Source organism: Rhinoraja longicauda, chromosome 33 (genome assembly GCF_053455715.1).
Source record: "Rhinoraja longicauda isolate Sanriku21f chromosome 33, sRhiLon1.1, whole genome shotgun sequence".
In the NCBI taxonomy this organism is placed as follows: Eukaryota; Metazoa; Chordata; class Chondrichthyes; order Rajiformes; family Arhynchobatidae; genus Rhinoraja; species Rhinoraja longicauda.
Genome location: NC_135985.1, coordinates 6472712 through 6496120, shown reverse-complemented (window position 1 = coordinate 6496120; position 23409 = coordinate 6472712). Strand labels below are relative to the sequence as shown.

Below are 23409 nucleotides of genomic sequence, written 5' to 3'. Positions count from 1 at the left end.
ATAGTATGATATTTAAAGTAATATTGAGGGTGATACAGGGTAAAACTACCTGACTTCAATACAGCGTCAATATTCTGAGTTAGCAAATCAAGTTGGCAACATGAACACAGAGCACAATAAGAGAAGAGGTGTAAAGACCCTCTGTGAGGTATTCTGATACCACTGCAGTTTACACCCAGTATAAGTTCTCTGAAATGTGGCTGCCAGCCAAACTTTAAAAGCTCTTTTGTTTAAACTAAAAAGCATACTGTACGTAATATTATTAGCACTGTTCCTTAATCCCTTCAGCACTCCCCAGAAACAAAAAAATCAGAAGTGGGACAAGCTTTAGGGAATGTATGCTGAATATCATTACTGGGTGACAATGAACACTGAGTTGATATAATTCAGGCCTCTCAACCCATGTCAAATACTGCTGGCACTGCAACTCAATCGCACAAAAGGACATAAAATGCTGGAGGAACTCAACGGTTCAGGCAGCATCTCTGGAGAAACCGGATGGGCAACATTTTGGATCGGGACCCTTCTTCAGACTGGAATTAGGGGGCGGCGTGGTGCTGAAGAGCTGGAGGCGAGAAAAAAAATGATGGCAATCAAGACCGGCCACAAATGACCGCAGGCAGGGTGGTATCTGGCAGCTCCATTGTTGGCCAGGGTAGGTGTGATCTCAGGAGAGAAACAATGTGGAGAACTGTGGAACTGGTAAAATGACTAGGGTGGAGGAAGGGGGTAAAGTGGTAGGGAGATGGAAGGGGAGTGCAAGTAGACGTTACATAAAATTAGAGAATTCAATGTTCATGTGGCTAGTATAAGAAGATAACTGCAGATGCTGGTACAAATCGAAGGTATTTATTCACAAAATGCTGGAGTAACTCAGCAGGTCAGGCAGCATCTCGGGAGAGAAGGAATGGGTGACGTTTCGGGTCGAGACCCTTCTTCAGTCTGAACAAAATGCTGGAGTAACTCAGCAGGTCAGGCAGCATCTCGGGAGAGAAGGAATGGGTGACGTTTCGGGTCGAGACCCTTCTTCAGACTGAAGAAGGGTCTCGACCCGAAACGTCACCCATTCCTTCTCTCCCGAGATGCTGCCTGGCCTGCTGAATTACTCCAGCATTTTGTGAATAAATACCTTCATGTGGCCAGGTTGTAAGCTACTCAAGCGAAACATTAGGTGCCATACCGCTGGGTTATAAGCTACCCAATCAAAACCTCACATTTCACATGTTGCTCTCCACGTTCTCCACAGATGCTGCCTGACCCGCTGAGTTACTCCAGCACTTTGTGTCCTTTTGTGGAAACCAGCACCAGCAGTAGCTAGTTTTTGTCGTTTACGGCAGATAATACCATCAAAGACCCACCCCACACTCTCGCCTTGCCGCTCCCATTAGCAGGAAGGTACAGGAGCCTGAAAACCATGACCACCAGGTTCAAGAACAGCTTCTTCCCAACAACCATCAGGCTCTTGAACACTGCACAACACTAACCTCAGCAACTATGATCTACATTGGACTTAGCTTTGGTTACACCACAGGCTTTGGTTTTTGTACTATTGTGGTCCCGAGTATTATGATTATTAATTTATGTCATTATTGATTATTACATGTTTATTTGTTTGTTATCGCATTAAAGGAACTTGTTAAGCTGCAGAAAGTAAAGCTTTAATTGTTCTGTTGTGGGTGCAGATGGCAATTAAACCCTCGTGATATTCTACCCTGAAAACGCATACCACCAGATTCAGTGAGTCTCTTCTCAGCTGTTATCAGGCAACTGAACCATCCTATCACCAACTAGAGAGCAGTCCTGAACTACTAGCTACCTCATTGGAGACCCTCAGACTATCTTTGATCGTATTTTATTGTCTTTATCTTGCACTAAACGTTATTCACCTTATTCCCTTTGTCACGTATCTGTACACCATGGCTGGCTCGATTGTAATCATGTATTGTCGTTCCACTGACTGGTTAGCATGCAACAAAAGCTTTTCACTGTACCTCGGTACACATGACAATAAACTAAACTCAACTAAATACCATTTCTTCCTCTCAATGTTGAGGGTGATAAAAAGAATTGATAATTGATCAAATAAATCTCCAATCAAATCAGTTGTACCACATCCATGTGGTATTTGTAAAGTCAAAACAAATCCCAATTTGAGAAAAAAAGTGTTCCGTAAAATACAGACTGTATAGATTGCGTTCAGTTTTGGCCATCCTTCTGTAGGACAGATGCCATTAAATAGAGAAGTTTATGAGAATGTTGCCAGGACTTGAGGGCCTGAGCAATGGGGTTGGGCAGGCTTGGACTTTATTCCTTGGAGCACAGGAGGCTGGGAGGTGTGTACAATCATGAGGATAAATAGATAGGGTGAATGCACAGTCTTTTTTTCCCCAGACAGAATCAAGAACTAAAAGACACAAGTTTAAGGTGAGAAGGAAAAGATTTACAAGGAACCTGAGGGGCAACTTTTTTTTTTACACAGAGCGTGGTGGGTATATGAACAGAGCTGCCAGAGGTGGTAGTTGAGGCAGGTGCAAAGGACATTTGGACAGGTACATGAATATTTACAGTGCAATTTACAGAAGCCAATTAGCCTACAACCCAGACATCATTCCACCCTTCGGCAAACACAAAGGAAACCCACGTGGGCACAGGAAGAACGTGCAAACTCCACATAGACAGCGCCCAAGGTCAGGGCCAGGAATGAGTGGGTTAACATATGATGAGCGTTTGAAGGCACTGTGCCTCCACTCGCTGGAGTTTAGAAGAATGAGGGGCGACCTCTTTGAAACTTACCAGAGGTCATAGCCTCAGAAATAGAGGACGTTCTTTTAGTTTAGTTTAGTTTAGTTTAGAGAAACAGCGCGGAAACAGGCCCTTCGGCCCACCAGGTCCGTGCCGACCAGCGATCCCCGCACAATAACACTACCCTACACTCACTAGGGACAATTTTTACATTTACCAAGCCATTTAACCTGGAAACCTGTACGTCTTTGATGTGGGAGGAAACCGAAGATCTCGGAGGAAACCCACGCAGGTCAAGGGGAGAATGTACAAACTCCGTACAGACGGCAACCGTGGTCGGGATCGAACCCGGGTCTCCGGCGCTGTATTCTCTGTAAGGTAGCAATTCTACTGCTGAGCCACCATGACCGTCCTAAGAAGGAGATGAGGAGGAATTTCTTTAGCCAGAGGGTGATGAATCTGTAGAATTTATTGCCACGGTAGACTGAGGTCAAGTCAATGGATATTTAACGCAGAGGTAGATAGATTCTTGATTAATACGGGTGTCAGGGGATATGGGGAGAAGGCAGGAGAATGGGGTTAGGAGGGAGAGATAGATCAGCCATGATTGAATGGTGGGGTAGACCTGATGGGCCGAATGGCCTAAAATTCTGCTCCTATCACTAATGAACTATGAGGGCAGAACCCTGGTCTCTGGCATAGCGAGGCAGCAGCTCTGCCAACTGTGCCACTGTGTGCCACAGTCCCCTTTTCTTCTCCACAAGGAATTCTGGAAACAAAACTGATGTCCCTCAGGTTTGACATTACAAAGCAACGACTAATTTTCTGGAATTGAAGAAATATTCAATCAATCTATTTTATTTTTTGTTCGCCTGACTGTTGAGTTTTGCAGACACAAAATGCCACCGTGTCCCTGCCACTTAAACACATCCACTCCGAGACAGTCATTACTCACTCGTGACTGTGTTGCTCACAAGCTATCTGGTCGGCATCAGTGGAGCAATATCCATCATTTGTATTATGATCACCTCTGACACACCCTTAGATATTTAATTAAAACTATTCCTGAAGGCCACATAAAATACAATTCCGCTATGAAATTAATTAAATGTTAAACAACTAATATGACATGCGCCAGTTTGAGGAACATAAACGCACAACAGATAATATCCATGTTTAAATCGCTAGAAGTAGATTTCTCTGCTCAGCGTATGCAGGGCAAGGCAATAAATCAAGACGAGTATTGACTAATGTAACTGGTTACATTACAAGATGTCACAGTTCTTAATTGGATGGGGGTAGAAAATCATCAAGGAGAATTTGCACAAATGACTCTTTATACTCGATCTTGATAAAACAGTTCACATTGCTTTCAGGACAGTAACTGAACACACTACTTGGAAATGTAAATCTTTCAGTACTAGGACCCCTGTGTTGAAACACCATCCATTTTGAAGATTTAATTTAGTTTAGTTTAGAGATACAGCGCGGAAACAGGCCCTTCGGCCCACCGAGTTCTCTCCGACCATCGGGCCTCCGCACATTAACACTACCTTACACACACTGCGGACAATTTACACATACACCAAGCCAATTAACCTGCAAACCTGTATGTCTTTGGAGTGTGGGAGGAAGCCGAAGATGTTGGAGAAAACCCACGCGGTCACGGGGAGAACGTACAAACTCCACACAGACAGCACCCAAGGTCAGGATCGAACCGGGGTCTCTGGCGCTGTGAGGCAGCAGCTCTACCAGCTGTACCACTGTACCGTGAACTCCATGAGTAAAAAGTGGTTGCTAAGCACCCACTGATATATCAGTCACCACCTCATTTTAATCCCCTCCAAATCTACCAAGAAAATGGATTTGTGAGTTTTTACACTATATGTTTAAATTGTTAGGTTACATACACGTTAAATGATATCAATAGAAAAACTTGCATTGATGTTCTATCTTATCAGACCTTAACATTTCAAATTTTTCACAATAAATTATCTTGGAGAGCAGTTTTATTGTAGTGTTGTAGCTCACAGTTCCATAGACAAAGTCCAATGTCCACTGTGGGGCAGACGTGAATCAGACAGTACCCCAGCTAGACACAAAATGTTGGAGTAACGCAGTGGGAAAGGCAGCATCACTGGCGAGATGGAATGGGTGACGCTTCGGGTCGAGACCCTTCTTCGGACTCAAGTACTGAGTAACAAGCTGGAAGGACCGTTCAGAAGCCTGACAACAGAGGGGAATAATCTGTTTCCAAATCTGGTGGTACGTGTTTTCAAGCACCTATCTGATGGGAGGAGGAAGGGGGAGGAAAGATTGGGGTGGGACAACTCTTTGATTACATTAACTTCAGGATCGGCATAGTGGCGCAACAGTAAAGTTGCTGCCTTACAGCGCCAGCTTGGGTTCAATCCTGACTATAGGTGCTGTCTGCACGGAGTTTGCACGTTTTCCCTGTAACCGCGTGGGTTTTCTCTGGGTCCTCTAGTTTAATCTCATACAGATTGGAGATTAAATATGGAGGAACTACAGACGCTGGTTTATACCAAAGATAAGCACAAAATGCTAGAGTAATTCAGCTGGTCAAGCAGCATCTCTGGAGAACAGGAATAGGTGATGTTTCGGGTCAGAAACCTTCATCAGTCCTGTCACTAGTCTAATGAAGGGTTGTGACCCAAAATGTCACCTATTCCGTTTCTCCAGAGGCTTATAGGTTAATTGGCTTTGGTAAAAGAAAATTGTAAAATGTCTCCAGTGTACGGGGCGATCGCTGGTCGAAGCGTACTCGGTGGGCCGACTCGGTGGGCCGATGGGCCTGTTTCCGCACTGCATCTCTAACGTAAGCTATAGTTCAGCTGTGTTGTAACTGAAAGCCACTTCACTCCTGAACTTCAGTATTCCTACTTAAAGAAAACAAATTCCTTAACTATCAATGTGATTGTCAAGTTAGGAGTCTATTCAACGATTTCCTAATTATAAAGACAAAACAAATTTGACAGGTACAGTCCCACCCACTGAGTCCAAAAGTGAAAGACGGCTGAATAAAAATTGCTGCCCATCAATAATCAGGGCTGATTTCAAATTGTCCATGAGATTCTCAACAGATTTTATAGTTGGACAAGTACAGCGGTAGAGCTTCTGCCTTACTGCGCCAGAGACCCAGGTTCGATCCGGACTATGGTGCTGTCTATACGGACTTTGTACGTTTTCCCTGTGACCGCGTGGGTTTTCTCCGGGTGCTCCGGTTTCCTCCCACACTCCAAAGACGTGCAGGTTTGTAGGCTAATTAGCTTCTGTATAATTGCAAATTGTCCCTGCAGTGTAGGATAGTACTAGTGCATGGGGTGATCGCTGGTCGGCACAGACTCTGTGGGCCAGAGTTACCTGTTTCCACACTGTATCCCAAAAGCCTAAAATAAGCCTACGCTTGGCCTATATTCCTCCAATCCTATCCTATCCATGTACCTGTCCAAATGCTTCCTAAACTTAGCAATAGTACCTGCCTCAATTACCTACTCAGGCAGCTCGTTCCATACACCCACCACCATTTGTGTGAAAAACAAACAGCTAACAATGGCCTGTTTCCTTTATCATTGTTTTTTTTTAAAAATCTTTCATTCATTGTTCTTTATCTCTCTACGTCATCGTCTCTATCTCTCGTTTCCCTTTTCCCTAACTAGTCTGGAAGGGTCTTGACCCTAAAGGTCCCCCATTCCTTCTCTCCAGAGATGCTCAGAGATGTCCCGCTGAGCTACTCCAGCAGTTTGTGTCTATCTTCGGTGTAAAACCAGCACCTGCAGTTCCTTCCCACACATTGCAGTTTCTCTCTATGCTATTCTTTCAAGCTTTCCTTCAGAGGCTCATTTATACTGTCAGACCGAGGCTGAATCAGTGTGAAAGGGTAGGTAGTGTAGGTATATAAGGTGATCATGTTCAGCAGCCTTTATGATTTATGAAAGGGATCAAGAAGGAGGAAATTATTGCAGCAAATGATAATGTACTCTTTGTATCACAAAATGCTGGAGTAACTTCTTCAGAAGGGTCTCGACCCGAAACGTCACCCATTCCTTCTCTCCAGAGACGCTGCCTGACCCGCTGAGTTACTCCAGCATTTTGTGATACCTTCGCTTTGTACCAGCATCTGCAGTTATTTTCCTACATATGTACTCTTTGTAAGTCGCACTGGCCATATTGGGCCACTCCAATTCTTTTGTTCTTTGCTGGTGCTTTACCAAGAGCAGTTTAAATTAAGATGTCGAGGGAAACTGCCCGAGGAATGGGACCAGGTACAGTGCTGCTCAGTGCATTAGCTGCTAGATCTAATCAATAAAAGTGTCAGGCCTAAATGTTACACAAGGTCACACTAGGCCTAAGTGAGGTCTATGAAAGAATGAATTTGCCCTCTCTTCTGATCATTAGTTTAGCCAGATGTCAAGTATTCAAGGTCAGCTCTCTGTAATACTCCGTTATAATTTAGTGCATATGTCAATGCGTTTTGGACTTCTCTAACTTTCATTACTTTGGGATTTGAAACAGGGGTTTGGGCGTTAGTACCAATCCCTCATTCCAATCACAAATGCTGTTTTAGAACAAGGAAAGGCTGCCAGTATCGAAAAGTGTTTTATATATAAAAATGATAGATGTAGCTGTGCATTCCACATCACACCTCCACCTCGTTAATGCTTCTTTTATTACCTCATGGGCACGTGTGTTCAGAAAGTCTGTGGTCAAAAGCACCTACAATTACTTCAATACAATACAAAACAATAGGGCGTTACGGTGGCACAGGGGCAGAGTTGCTGCCGTACAGCACCAGGGACCCGGGTTCGGCCCTGACGATGGATGCTGTACGTACAGAATTTGTACGTTCTCCCTGTGGGGTTTTTCTGGGATCTCCCGTTTCCTCCAACACTACAAAGACGTACAGGTTTGTAGATTAATTGGCTTGGTATAAATTAAATTGTCCCTAATGTGTGTAGGATAGTGTTAGTGTGCGGGGATCGCTGGTTGGCGCGGACTCGGTGGGCCGAAGGGCCTTTATCCGCGCTGTATCTCGAAACTAAACTAAACTAAATCCCCACCCTCTCCTTTTCTCCCCCTCCCTTCTCTCTGCCCCACCCGGTATGCATCCATTTTTCCCACGATCCCGCTCCCTTACCCAATCCCTCACCACCCATTCCCCAATATTCCTTCCTCTAGCTTAACATTTCACTCCACTTCTTTCCCTATCTGATGCCCTATCATCTTTTTTTTTACCTCCAACCTCTGTTCGCCCAGTCGCCAATCGCCTCCCATCCCGAAATGTTGCCAAAACACCTTCTCCAGAGATGCTGCCTGTCTTGCTGAGTTACTCCAGCACTTTGTGTTTTTTCTTGTAAACCAGCATCTGCAGTTGCTTGTATCTTTGCCAGGCCTTGTCCCACCACTTCTTTTGCAGCTTTTCCCCCTCTATTACAAACAGTCTGAATAAATACCCCGATCTAAAATGTTGCCCATCCATGTCTTCCAGAGATGCTGCTTGACTCGCTGAGTTACTCCAGCACTTTGTGGTTTGCTCAGGATTCCCGCATCTGCAGTTCCTTATTTCTCCATTTTAAAACATTTTGAACTCAGTTTATGCTCAAGAGGTCCATTGGACAATGTAAGATCTCTAGGGTCAATGGGGAAAGAAAACGCCATTTATGTAGCATCTTGTCATTCTAAGAGTTCTCTGAAAGAAATTCACAGCCAATGAATTGCTATTGTTTTGAAGTATATTGACTATTCTCTGATCCATAATGAGCACATATTTATTAGCAGGGTCATCATGCAAGGCACTGGAAAACAAAGTGATTTAAATGGAAACACAACAAAACGGGGATGACGGAAATCTGAAACTGAAAATGGTGGAAACATTCAACTATTCATATGACATATGTGAATTGCAACACAGCTGCTTCTCCCCACAAGCTTTGATGCCCTTACTAATCGAGAACCTATTAATCTCCGCGTTAAAAATATCCAATGGTTTGGCCCACACAGCCATGGGTGGCAATGAATTCCACAGATTCACCACCCTCTGGCTAAAGAAAGTCCTCCTCATGGATCTTGTGCAGGCAGAGATTAGTTTAACTTCAGTCTGAGGAAGGGTCTTGACCCGAAACGTCACCCATTCCTTCTCTCCAGAGATGCTGCCTGACCTGCTGAGTAACTCCAGCATTTTGTGTCTATCTTCGGTTTAAACCAGCATCTGCAGTTCTTTCCTACACATTAGTTTAACTTGCCTTCCTTTTTGGGAATGGTCATCGTGGGCCAAAGGGGTTGTTCTTGTGCTGTGCTGTTCAATGTTCTAATATTATCAAGCCCTGCTTCTTGATTGTTACCCATTCTTATTATTTCTTAATCGATGGCCAAGCCTTAACCTGGCGATATGAAATTCCCTCCCTGAATCTCTTCCTTCCTTCCTTCAGGATTCCCACCGCCAGGACCACTTTAGGCCTCTTTCCATCTGAAGAAGGGTCGCGACCTGAAATGTCACCTATTCCTTTTCTCCAGAGATGCTGTCTGACTTGCTGAGTTACTCCAGCTTTTTGCATCTATCTCCACTTTAGTTCATTGGCCTTAATATTTCCTCTAGTGACTCAGTGTCAAAACTTGTTAATATTTTCCTGAAGACCCATCTAACCTTTTCCCTACAACAAAGACACCATGGAAATGCAAGCTTTTGTTGCAAAATTCAGAGAAGTGATTTCAGAATGTTATAATTGCAATCACAGGAGACTAGAACACCAATACACTGTGGTGGTATCACAGACAAGCTAAATTCAATCCTTATCTAACATCCCTTCTACATTTTTGCATTTCACATATGTTCTTTTGGATTTATAGAAGCCTTTTGTAAACAAACCCTCAAGCCTTTGTTTGGAAAGCAGTGAATAAAATATTTCACTAGGTGGTGTTTAGGGCTGGAAAACAATCAGATTTTTTCACAGTTACAGATTTATTAAAAAACAAATGAGTACAGTTATTCTCAGATATAAAAAACATCCTGTACTCTGATAAGCATGAAGGTCCTATTTATTAAAGTCTTCATTTACCAGATTGCTGAAGCCTATTCAATGATTCAATGGGGCTTTATTGTCACATGTGCAAATGCACAGTGAAGTCCTTTACTTACACACGGTCTCGTAGCGTACTGCCATACCTAAGCACAGCCCGATTAGCAAAGTGTACAGAAATAGTCCACTGAGCCCGCATACAAGAGACGCCATGGAGCTTTTTAATTATTCCATTCTTGGCTTCACTTACAAGACATGTTCAGTTTTAGTTAAGTTCAGAAATACAGCTTGGAAACAGGCCCTTCGGCCCACCGAGTCCACGCTGACCATCGATCACCCGTTCACACAAGTTCTACTTAATTACGCTTTTGCATCCATTCGGTGCTCGCTTGGGGCAATTTACAGAGGGGCCAATTAACCCGTGAATCCACAAGTCTTTGGGATGTGGGGGGAAACTGGAGCACCTGGAGGAAACCCACGCGGTCACAGGGGGAACTTGCAAATTCCACACGGACAGCATCCGTGGACAGGATCAAACGCGGGTCTCTGGAGCTGTAAGGCAGCAACCCTGCCGCTCCACCACCGTGCCTCCAGTTCCTTGTCATTGGAAAACAATTCCTCCATTTACCTGACAAATAGGTGCAGTAAAGAATACCTATTTCCCGCTACAGGTAGAATTAAATAAATAATCTATAAAATTCTTAAGGGATTGGACAGGCTAGATGCAGGAAAATTGTTCGCAATGTTGGGGGAGTCCAGAATCAGGGGTCACAGTTTATAAATAAGGGGTAGGCCATTTAGAACTGAGATGAGGAAAAACTTTTTCACCTGGAGAGTTGTGAATCTGTGAAATTCCCTGCCACAGAAGGAAGTGGAGGTCAATTCACTGAATGTATTCAAGAGAGAGTTAGATAGAGCTCTTGGAGCTAACGGTATCAAGGGATGTGGGGAAATAGCAGGAACAGGGTACTGATTCTGGATGATCAGCCATGATTATATTGAATGGACAGTGCTGGCTCGAAAGGCCGAATGGCCTACTCTTGCACCTATTTTCTATGTTTCTCTGTTTCTAATGTATGCCTAACAGATCCATTCATCGCCACTGCTGTCCCCATCAAACTGCCATGTCCCTCCTTCAGGCCTTCCCAACACACTGCTCCTGGGCTAAACAGACCACAGACTACATTGTCTACGGCTCGTGTGCCACAAGTCCTTCCTTTATGGTTCAAGTGTTGCTGACAAAGATTCAAAACAAGCGCACTCTTTGCTGGCCCCACATTGTAACTTTGGTCGAATTGTTTTGGGGAGCTCAGAGATCCAATTTTTGTTGCCCACTAATCTGGGGAGGAATTGTCCGTAAAACGGAAGCTGAGGAAGAGACAGAGACAGAGACACAAAGACAGAGAGAGACAGAGACAGAGAGACACTGAGACAGAGAGAGACGGAGACAGAGAGAGACAGAGACAGAGAGAGAGACAGAGAGAGACAGACAGAGAGACACAAAGACAGAGAAAGACAGAGACAGGCAGAGACAGAGACTGAGACTGAGACTGAGACTGAGACTGAGACTGAGACTGAGACAGAGACAGAGACTGAGACAGAGACAGGCAGAGACAGAGACTGAGACTGAGACTGAGACTGATACAGAGACTGAGACTGAGACTGAGACAGAGACAGAGACAGAGACAGAGACTGAGACTGAGACTGAGACTGAGACAGAGACAGAGACTGAGACTGAGACTGAGACAGAGACAGAGACAGAGACAGAGACAGAGACAGAGACTGAGACTGAGACTGAGACAGAGACTGGGACAGAGACTGGGACAGAGACTGAGACTGAGACAGAGCCTGAGACAGAGACTGAGACAGAGACAGAGACAGAGACAGAGACAGAGACAGAGACAGAGACAGAGACAGAGACTGGGACAGAGACTGAGACAGAGACTGAGACAGAGACTGGGACAGAGACTGAGACAGAGACTGGGACAGAGACTGAGACAGAGCCTGAGGCAGAGACTGAGACAGAGCGAGACAGAGACTGAGACTGAGACTGAGACTGAGACTGAGACTGAGACTGAGACTGAGACTGAGACTGAGACAGAGACTGAGACAGAGACTGAGACAGAGACTGGGACAGAGACTGAGACAGAGCCTGAGGCAGAGACTGAGACAGAGCGAGACAGAGACTGAGACTGAGACAGAGACAGAGACAGAGACTGAGACAGAGACAGAGACTGAGACTGAGACAGAGACAGAGACTGAGACAGATATTATGCTCTAATTTTGCCACTACCATTGAATGCAGGAGCCTGAAAACCATGATCACCATGTTTAATAGTAGCTTCATCCCAGCACATATCAGGCTCTGGAACACTATACCACACTAACCTCAGCAACTATGATCTTCTACGGACAGTGTCTATAGTTCTCCAAAGTTTAAAGTTGCTCTGTAGACCGTGTTTTGCTCTATCATGGTTACCTAATATTATTGATATTAGTTTATTGTATAATTTGATTATTGTGTATTATCGGTATGTTATTGCATTTACGAGTCTGTCAAGCTGCAGCACGTCAGAATGTCATTGTTCTGTCATCGATATATATGGCAATGATACCCTCTTGATTCTTGACAATATTTCAACGTTGGCAATATTTCACGTGATCACATCAGCATTCAGACGCGGAGGGAATCAGCCACACATCATTCCCTCCATACTTGAAAGTTGTACCAAATCATAAGAAAATTAAGCCTCCTCACACCAGCCGGCTTCAAACAGAAATTGCGGTGAAAAGCTGTGATTTTAAAATCCCCAGCTCTGTTTCATCGAGTCCCCGATGGACTTGTCAGTTCCATTGCTACAAACCTCCTCCAGGCCTGTAATCCTTTGAGATTTCAACCCTCCTCCAATTCTGGCCTCTTCCACATCTCTGGTGTTCGTGACTACTTCACATGCAGCAGCTTGTTCCGAAGCCTTGGCCCCAAGCTCTGGAATTTCCTCCTTAACTCTCTTTACCCCATCATCAATTCCCCTCCCTTAAGATGTTGGTTAAAAATTTCTTCGACCGGGCGACCGGTACTAATATCTTAGAACGTGGCTCAACGTCAAAGGTTTTTAATGGTGTCCCCGTGAAGGACGTTTGGAACATTTTACAACATCAGAGATGCTATATAAATTGAAATTGCTGTTGTTAAATAAAGATTGAGGGTCTCTGACTCAAGAGTGGAATATCAATGCGCAATGGGAGAAAGACAGACAGGAGTTGTTTTCTCTGTGGTATGGTTATCAATATTGCCAGCTCAAAATAAGTGTTAATGGCCCACAGCATATTACTCTGCTGATAAACGCACAGGAAATTAATGTGTAGGAAGGAACTGCAGATGCTGGTTTTACACCGAAGATAGACACAAACTGCTGGTGAAACTCAGCGGGTCAGGCAGCATCTCTGAATAGAAGGAATGGGTGACGTTTTGGGTCGAGACCCTGCTCCAGTCTGAAGTCTGAAGAAGGGTCTCAACCCGAAACATCATCCATTCCTTCAATGCAGGGATGCTGCCTGTCCCGCTGAGTTACTTCAGCATTTGTGTCTATCACAGCAAATTGGAGGAACAGCATCTCATATTTCGCTTGGGCAGTTTACAACCCAGTGATATGAATATTGATTTCTCTAACTTCAAGTAACCCCAGCACTTCCTCTCTCTCCATCCGTCCCCCACCCAAGTCGCATCAGGTTCCTGTTCTCACCGAGCAAACAGCTAACAATGGCGTTTCCTTTATCATAGTTACTTTTTTGCATATCTTTCATTCATTTGTTCTATATCTCTCTATATCACTATCTATATCTCTCGCTCCCCTTTCCCTTGACTAGTCTGAAGAAGGGTCTCGACCCGAAACATCACCCATTCCTTCTCTCCAGAGATATTGCCTTTTCCGATGAGTTACTCCAGCATTTTGTGTCCATCACAGGAGATGAATAATGTATCATAAGGAAACATTCCTCGAGAGATTTTGCAAAGTATATAAGAGTGTTTGGGCGATATTTGCTTACCTGTCTCGATGTCCCAGACATAGACGGCTCCATCTGTACACTCCACTATCAGGAGATCCTCTGCCGGACGCCATTTTATTATCTGCACTGGAGACAGATGCTTCCTTGCATGCATCAGGCATGTATGACATTGGAGACTCAGCAGTGCCACAGAGTTATCATTTGCCACGCAGCAAATGGCCTGATGCATCTCTGGCTGTTGGAAGAAAATGAACGGCATGATTAATCAACGGCATCATCCATTAATCCATCCATGATTGAATGGCGGAGTACACTTAGATGGGCCGAAGGGCCTAATTCTGCCCCTGTAACTCATGATTAGTTCCTCTTTAAATGCAAGTCAAGAGCAAGCAGACGATCCTACCTCACACGTAGGTATGTGATGAAACGTTATAGAGGCAGAGAGTCACACAGCACGCAAACAGGCCCTTCGGCCTAACTCATCCATCCAAGAGACGCTCCATCTAAGTTAGTCCAATTTGCCCATGTTTGGCCCACATCCTGAATCTTTCCCATCCATGCACTTGGCCAAGTGTCTTTTAAATGTTATTCTACCTGCACCAACCACATTCTCTGGCAGCTGATTCCATACACCTACCACTCTTTGTGTAAAAAGGTTGCCCCTCAGGTTCCTATTAAATCTTTCCCCTCTCACTTTCAATCTATGCTGGCTTAGAATCTTGATTTCCCTACTCTGGGTAAAAGACTCTGCATTCACCCTATCTATTCCCCTCGTGATTTTGTACACCTCTATAAGAACACCCCTCAGTTTCCTGTGCTCTAAAGAACAAAACCCTACCCTGGCCTGGCCTCCCATTATATTGTGCTTTATTTGGAAAGAAAATCTACGAATAAATTACCTCAACCACTGCTCTGCTGACAAAAACAGGAGAGATTTAAATCCAATTGTCTACATAACCCTGGAATAAAAAGTAAGGATCAATATCATGATGACTATGGAACAAATGGACTGTTATGAACACTATTCTGATTCACTAATGCCCCCCAAGGAAAGAAATTGAAGTGGGACATTATGGTTGCATCTGAACAATGGTCCTCTCCATGCCCTCCAGAGATGCTGCCTGACCTGCTGAGTTAATCCAGCTACACAAGAATCCAGCACGATTCCTTGTGTCTCCATAGTTGATTCTTAACAGTACCCTACCTTTTCATTCCTCTTGTTTCCCTCTCCCCGACTCTCAGTCTGAATAGGGGATCGACCCGAAAAGTCACCTGTTCCTTTTCTCCAGAGATGCTGTCTGACCAGCTGAGTTGTTCCAGCATTTTGTGTCTATCTTTGTTGTAAACCAGCATCTGCAGTTCACACCCCTGCAACAGACTGTTCAAACTCCTTCCATCGAGCAGACGATACAAGGCCTTCTACGCCCGCACCCCCAGACTCAGGAACAGCTTCATCCCCAGGGCCATAGCTGCCATGAACCGGTCCTGCTGAGCCGGATTGTCAAAACGCACAGTGATCCGGCACAGATCTACTTGCACTTTATTCTGTCTTAAAACTGTTACAATCTGTTTCGTTGGGTTGTTGTTGTTTAAATGAATACTGACTAGCTAATTAAATTATTGCATCGTATGGGAGGCGCATTCCCAATCTCGTTGTACCCCTGTACAATGACAATAAAGATATATTGTATTGTATTGTAAATATCCTTGTGTAGGAAGGAACTGTACGGAGTTTGTACGTTCTCCCTGTGACCTGCGTGGGTTTTCTCCGAGATCTCCGGTTTCCTCCTGTGCTCCAACGACGCACAGGTTTGTAAGTTAATTGGCTTGGTAGAAATGTTAAATAATTGTTCCCAGTGTGTGTGACCTAGTGGTAATTTTTAATTTTTTTTTTTAGATTTAGATATACAGCGCGGAAACAGGCCCTTTCGGCCCACCAAGTCCGCGCCGCCCAGTGATCCCCGCACATTAACACTATCCTACACACACTAGGGACAATTTATACATTTACCCAGTCAATTAACCTACATACCTGTGCGGGGGTCGCTGGTCAGTGAGGACTCGGTGGGCCGAAGGACCTGGTTCTGCGCTGTATCTCTAAACTAAACTAAACCGCAGATGCTGGTTTACACCGCAGATAGACACAAAATGCTGGAGTAACTCAGTGGGTCAGGCAGCATCTCTGGAGAGTAGGAATAGGCGACGTTTCAGGTCGAAACCCTTGTTCAGATCCTGCATGCTAATCATTTAAGGACCAGTTAGGAATGAAAAATAAATGCATGGCTCATCAGCAATACTTACCAAAACCTGATCAAAAACAGCAGAGAGGAGACAACTTGGTTTCAGTTTGGTTTCAAACATACTCCTTGTTAATAAAGGAAATCCCCATTAGGATAAACTCCTCCTCCATGGCTTACAAGACTTACAATACTAAGGGCAGCACAGTGGCACAGTGGTGGAGTTGATGCCTTACAGCGCCAGAGACCCGGGTTCGATCCTGAATACAGGTGCTGTCTGTACCGAGTTTGTACGTTCTCCCCATGACCTGTGTGGGCATTTTCCGAGATCTTTGATTTCCTCCCACACTCCAAAGGTGTACAGGTTTGTAGGTTAATTGGCTTAGTATAAGTATAAATTGTCCCTAACGTGTAGGATAGTGTTAATGTGTGGGGATGGCTGGTCGGCCCAGACCCGGTGGGCCGATGGGCCTGTTTCTGCGCCTTATCACTAACCTAAACTAAGACTAAATTTACCCTTGTTAAAGAGCATTGCTGCCTTGGTTAGCCGTGGCTCCAGGGATAGCCCTAAGTCATCTTTGCATTCTCCTTGTGTCATCTTACCGTGAGAGGTGACAGTGCAGCCGGAGAGGGTGGTGGGTGTATGGAACAAGCTGCCAGAGGAGGTAGTTGAGGTTGGGACTATCCCAACGTTTAAGAAGCAGTTAGACGGGTACATGGATAGGACAAGTTTGGAGGGATATGGACCAAGCGCAGGCAGGTGGGACTGGTGTAGCTGGGACATGTTGGCCGGTGTGGGCAAGTTGGGCCGAAGGGCCTGTTTATCTACGACTCTATGAGAGGTTCCTGTCAGCACCAGGACGTCCGACCCTGTGCTGGGCTCGGCGGTACGAGGGCAGCCAAAGAACAATGAGAGGCAGGAATCACGCTGAGTGTCCCTGCCACTGACCAGATCAAGTGCGGCCAATTACTGCTGCCCTCCCGCGCCCCGGCTGAAATGTGTCATCATAAAAATTAATCTGCAATTGTCTCAGCTTGGCGAACACAGCGACGTTGCTGGTGAGGATTAAGGGGCAGGGGACGAGCAGGGGGGATTAGGAAATGACTTCTGGGCTTCATGTAGATAAAGCTAAACATATGCAGAATCCTGCACTGGGACAAAGCTCTCGTTACATTCGGCACTGTGCCAGCAAATATATTGATGTGCTCTTCTATGTGTACATCCAGCTAGGAAATGATTATAAACACCCCATTACTGCATGCATTACATCCATTTAGAAGCTATTACAATGTTAAATACAATAATGAAAATGTTTAGTACATAACATTTTTATATCAACATCAATATCATGACTTTACTTCAGCACTAAATCAATGCTTTATTATCGTCCCAATATGTCATAATGAAGCTAAGGACTCAATGGACAAACATTCATTTACATGCAGCTTATCATTATTTACAAGGATAGACACAAAATGCTGGAGGAACTCAGCGGGACAGGCAGCATCTCTGGAAAGAAGGAATGGGTGATGTTTCGGGTCGAGACCCTTCTTCAGACCCTCAGGTGCAGGGGTGGAGTCAGCAGATACTATAATAGATGTCATGTACCATATACTGACCTTTTTGGCCTGGGCCTCCTCCACTGTCAGAGTGAGCCAAACGCAAATTGGAGGAGCAGCACTTCATATTTTGCTTGGGCAGATTGGGCAGTGGTATGAATTCTGATTTCTCTAACTTCAAGTAGCCCTTGCTTTCCCTCTCTCTCCATCCCTCCCCCACCCTCGTTCTCTGACTAGTTTCACTGTCCTCCTGATTAATTTTACTGTTTTTTTATGCCTCGTTGTCACCTTGCCCTCAGCCAAAAATGAACCATTCTACATTTCCTAGATCATCGTCTACATTGATCTGTCTTTTTCACACCTTACTCTTCCATTCCTCTCGTCCCCCTCTTCCCTGAACCTCAGTCTGAAGAAGGGCCTCGACCCGAAACGTCACCCATTCCTTCTCTCCAGAGATGCTGCCTGTCCCGCTGAGTTGCTCCAGCATTTTGTGTCTATCGTCGGTGTAAACCAGCGTCTGCAGTTCTGTCCTACGCTTATCATTTACTTACGCTGCACTCCTCTGGGCACACGGACAGGTTCAGCACGGCCCCCGCGTGCAGGACAAATCTGTGCAGGACCTCCCCTTTAAACATGTCCCACGAGATCACGCACGAGTCGTCATCTCCTGACACCAACCAGCTGGGGTCGAAGGTTGCAGATTTACTGTGTGGATGGAGGAGGCAGGTCACACGGCCACAGTGGCCCACCAGAATCCTGTGTGGCAACCAGGCTGCAAGGACAAACACCGGTCAGCAACGAGTCCCCACACACATCATCATACAGTGTGGAGACAAGCCCCTTCGGCCGACCGAGTCCGTGCCGACCATTGGATCGGCCACAACTGATCCCACACTGCTCCCAATTTCATTACATTGATTGATTGATACTTTATTATCACATGTAACATGCAAAACATTCACAAGGTATGCAAAGAGCTGCCACCTAAAGGGCGCCGATAAAAGTTTAAAAGTATTAATTGTAGTCCCCAAAGGTCTCTCTTTGTTCTCAGCACCACCCCCCTCCCCCCACCCCAACCTCCCCTCCCACTGGGTCCCCCTTTGTTCTCTTGGTGACCCCACCACTACATTCAACAGCAGCACAGTGGGGTCGCAGTGGAGTTGCTGCCTTACAGCACCAGAGACCCGGGTTCGATCCTGACTACAGGTGCTGTCTGCATGGAATTTGCACGTTCTCCCTTTGGGTTTTCTCTGGTTGTTCCGGTTCCTCCCACATTCTAAAGACTTGCTGGTTTGCGGGCTAATTGGCTTTTGTAAATTGCCCTCAGCGTGTGCGATGCAACAGTGGGACAATATAGAACTAGTGTGCGGGGATCGACGGTCGGCATGGACTCAGTGGACCAAAGGCCCTGTGTCCATCCATGCTGTATCTCTAAACTAAGCTAAACTAGACTCTTTACAGCTTAGACCGTTGACAAAGCTGGAGGTGGAATTTTGTCAAATGTCATAACTTGTGGGGTGTTTCAGGGCCGGGGATTCTTCATTAAAAACTATTAAAAATAAATTTAATCATTTACAATGATATGAACAATGCAAAACAATACCAATAAACCCACCACCATAATGCAAAGCATAAAAATATTCTTAAATACTGAATATTAAATAAATATATTACAATCCTTGTTAAGGATAGCATTAAAACATATTTTTTTCTTCTTTCTTTCTTTTCATTAAAAACTATTGGTGTTGGAACCATGTGGCTGGAGTTTAAGATGATTCAGATCACTTTTGCATCAGACAAGTGGGGTGACCGGGGATGGTCATTGTGAGAAGCCGACCCTTTGCTTTAGGGTGGCAATGGGTGGCAATTGCCAGCAGTGGATCAACAAGAAATGGGCTGACTGTCGATTAGATTGCAGTCGAACAACTGTCCATGCCAGTAACATTGGCCCAAAATGTTCACATTTCTTTGGACTTTTCTGTCAGTGTAGTTTCCCAGTTACAAATAACTTCAAAGTCTCCATTTTATTACTCCCTCTGGCAACAAACCTGTGCACCCTGCAAACATAAATCCTTTTATTCCTGACAACGTGAAGAAAATTCATTTAACAGGTCCCATGGCACACACAAGGATAAAAGAACCTGTTAAAGTTGCTGAATTAGGTTAGCACCTCACAGCCCCAAATAGGATTTTCACCGAACGTAGCAACACTGACAAGTCCTGCATTTTCTGCCCCTTTCTGACTGGCTTAAAGATGGTGGTGATAAAGCTTTGCAATAGAGTCATAGAGTCATACAGCATGGAAACAGGCCCTTTGCCCCTTCGAGCCAGCACCACCATTCAATGTGATCAAGGCTGATCATTATCAATCAGTACCCGTTCCTGCCTTCTCCCCATACCCCCTGTTGTGTGAAAATGCTGTCCCTAGGATTTCTATTAAATATTTTCCCTCTCACCTTCTATGTCCTCTAGTTCTTGATTCCCCTACTCTAGGTACTCTTTGCCCTATCTATTCTCCTTGTGATTCCATACTTCTTTATAAGATCACCTCTCAGTCTTCAAGGTATAAAGTCCTAGCCTGCCCAATAGCTCAGGTCCCCAAGTCCTGGCAAGGTCCTTATAAAGCTTCTCTTGCATTCTTTCCAGCTCAACAATATCCTTTGTATGGAAGGGCAAACAAAACTGAACGTGATACTCCAAATGCAACCTCACCAAAGTCTTGTATAACTCTTACATAACATCTAAACTTCTATATTCAATACCCTGACTGCCGATGGCCAATGTCCCGAAAGTCTTTTTGACAACACTATCTACCTGTGACGCCACTCTCAGGGAACTATGTACCTGCAATCCCAGAGCCATGGCGCAGCGGCGAGCTGGCGGCACCGACAGGCCCCCCCCGGGGGATTGAATAGGGGGTTGACGGTGCTACACCAATACAGGAGATGCTTTGGGTCCAAGGCTCCTCGGTCACAGCCTCTCCCCTTCCCTGTACTGCCTTTATTTGCGCTCCCCCTCCCCTGGAGGAGCACGACACCACAGTGAAACATAGAAAATAGGTGCAGGAGTAGGCCATTCGGCCCTTCGAGCATGCATCGCCATTCAATATTATCATGGCTGATCATCCAACTCAGTATCCTGTACCTGCCTTCTCTCCATACCCCCTGATCCCTTTAGCCACAAGGGCCACATCTAACTCCCTCTTAAATATAGCCAATGAACTGGTCTCAACTACCCTCTGTGGCAGAGAATTCCACAGATTCACCACTCTGTGTGAAAAAAAACTTTCTCATCTCGGTCCTAAAAGACTTCCCCCTTATCCTTAAACTGTGACCCTTTGTTCTGGACTTCCCCAACATCGGGAACAATCTTCCTGCATCTTGCCTGTCCAAACCCTTAAGAATTTTGGAGTGAAGGAGAAAGAAGATGGCCGCTGGAAGGATTGTGTCAGTGGCTCCCTCTCCCCATTCCCCTCCCCCACCCTATTCCCTCCTCATCACCGACACCACCCCTCTCCACCCCACCCCCCGTCCTCTCCACCACCACCCCCTACTCTCCGCCCCCCCTCCTCCTCTCTCCCCCCCCCCACTGAGATTGATTTTTTTTTTTTAACAGACAATTTATTTGAAAGAAAAAAGCAATTTCCCCAGGTTACAATGGAAACCCTACGAGGACGGGCCCACTTGGTCTAGTCTATATACTAAAACTCTCGTTTGTTATCTTGTTTGTGACTGAACTTCGGCCAAAACGGTACACGATAGCGCGACAGTTTTAGGCCCACCTTACTCATCATTCTCACTTTAGTGATAATGCAAGTAGTTTTATTGAAATTTGTGTTATATTTTTTAAGTCATTCACATTTTTAAGTTTAAAAGGAGGGGAGGGGAGGAGGGAGGGAGGGGGGAAAGTGGGAGTGGGGGCAGAAGGGAGAGGGGAGGGGGGGTTGAGGAGAGAGGGGAGGGGGGAGGACAGGGTGCTGCAGTGAAGACACCCTCTCCCCTTCCCTGTCCCCCCTCTACGAGGAATGGGCCCAACGGGTCCACTTGGTCTAGTAAGTATATAAACTTATCAGAGTCACGGATGAGGTGGGCAATCAGAACTTTTATCCAAATATAGAAATGTCAAAGACTGGAGAGCAAAACTTGTGGAGGGATATGGACCAAACACAGGCAGGTGGGACAAGTGTAGAAGGACATGTTGGTCAGCGTGGGCAAGTTGGGCGGGTGGAGCTGCATGACTCTATGACTTTAGAAAAATAATAATAAAGGTACCTTTTAAGAAAAAATGTTCGACCAGGAGTTGGGCTCGCGCAGCTTGCAAACCCAAGGTAATTATTATCCGTCCATTTTCACATCCACAGACAAGTTTTTCAAGATTTGGAATATAAATGCTGGCTGTGATCAAACCAGACGGAATCCCATTCATGTGTCCACCCAACTGGTCAGTTATTTCTTCTGTGGCAGTCTTGTGCTGTTCAAATGCTCCTTGTAGGCTCAACGTTGCGACCATCTTAATCTCTAGAAGCAGTACATATAATAGGTCCTATTATGTAATATTAATACGGCGATACATAAATATAATACCTTTATCATGTATCTGTACATTGTGGATGTGCAGGGGGGAATTGCAGATGCTGGTTTACACTGAAGATAACACACAAAATGTTGGAGTAACTCAGCGGGACAGGCAGCATCTCTGGAGAGAAGGAATGGGTGATGTTTTGGGTCGAGACCCATCTTGAAGAACCGAGACCCTTCTTGAAGAGAGGATGGAAACGCAGGCAGGTGGGATTAGTGAAGATGGGACATGTTGGTCGGCGTGGGCAAGTTGGGGCAAAGGACCTGTTTCCACGCTGTATGACTATGACTCTATAACACACCCAGGGGTAACAAAGGGATGATTGTCTCAAGAGTCTCATCATCCTCTGTGTCCTGACCCATAGATTACATGGGTTTACTAGGTGACTGGCATGCATCATCAATGGAAAAGTCAATTTCCAGTTGCATACAATGAAAAATAATAACAAAACCATTGTTTTGTGTTTTCAGTTAGATTTAATGAGCAGCAGATAGACAATAGACAATAGGTGCAGGAGTAGGACATTCGGCCCTTCAAGCCAGCACCACCATTCAATGTGATCATGGCTGATCATTCTCAATCAGTACCCCGTTCCTGCCTTCTCCCCATACCCCCTGACTCCGCTATCCTTAAGAGCTCTATCTAGCTCTCTCTTGAATGCATTCAGAGAATTGGCCTCCACTGCCTTCTGAGGCAGAAAATTCCACAGATTTACAACTCTCTGACTGAAAAAGTTTTTCCTCATCTCCGTTCTAAATGGCCTACCCCTTATTCTTAAACTGTGGCCCCTTGTTCTGGATTCCCCCAACATTGGGAACATGTTTTCTGCCTCTAATGTGTCCAACCCCTTAATAATCTTATATGCTTCGATAAGATCCCCTCTCATCCTTCTAAATTCCAGTGTATACAAGCCTAGTCACTCCAGTCTTTCAACATACGACAGTCCCGCCATTCCGGGAATTAACCTAGTAAACCTAAACTGCACGCCCTCAATAGCAAGAATATCCTTCCTCAAATTTGGAGACCAAAACTGCACACAGTACTCCAGGTGCAGTCTCACTAGGGCCCTGTACAACTGCAGGAGGACCTCTTTGCTCCTATACTCAACTCCTCTTGTTATGAAAGCCAACATTCCATTGGCTTTCTTCACTGCCTGCTGTACCTGGATGCTTCCTTTCAGTGACTGATGCAATAGGACACCCAGATCTCGTTGTACGTCCCCTTTTCCTAACTTGACACCATTCAGA

General features: G+C 45.2%; 1 protein-coding gene across 1 annotated transcript in view; it reads right to left on the bottom strand.

Annotated features, from left to right (window-relative positions):
* Window positions 1–23409, bottom strand: part of LOC144609028 (WD repeat-containing protein 72-like) — a 153111-nt gene that overhangs the window by 106344 nt on the left and 23358 nt on the right. Inside the window, exons 10-12 of the mRNA XM_078427349.1 lie at window positions 21856–22101; window positions 18136–18356; window positions 13827–14022 (exon numbers count right to left, since the gene is read on the bottom strand). Coding sequence (XP_078283475.1) covers window positions 13827–14022; window positions 18136–18356; window positions 21856–22101 — 663 coding nt within the window. The remainder of the gene's footprint in view (window positions 1–13826; window positions 14023–18135; window positions 18357–21855; window positions 22102–23409) is intronic.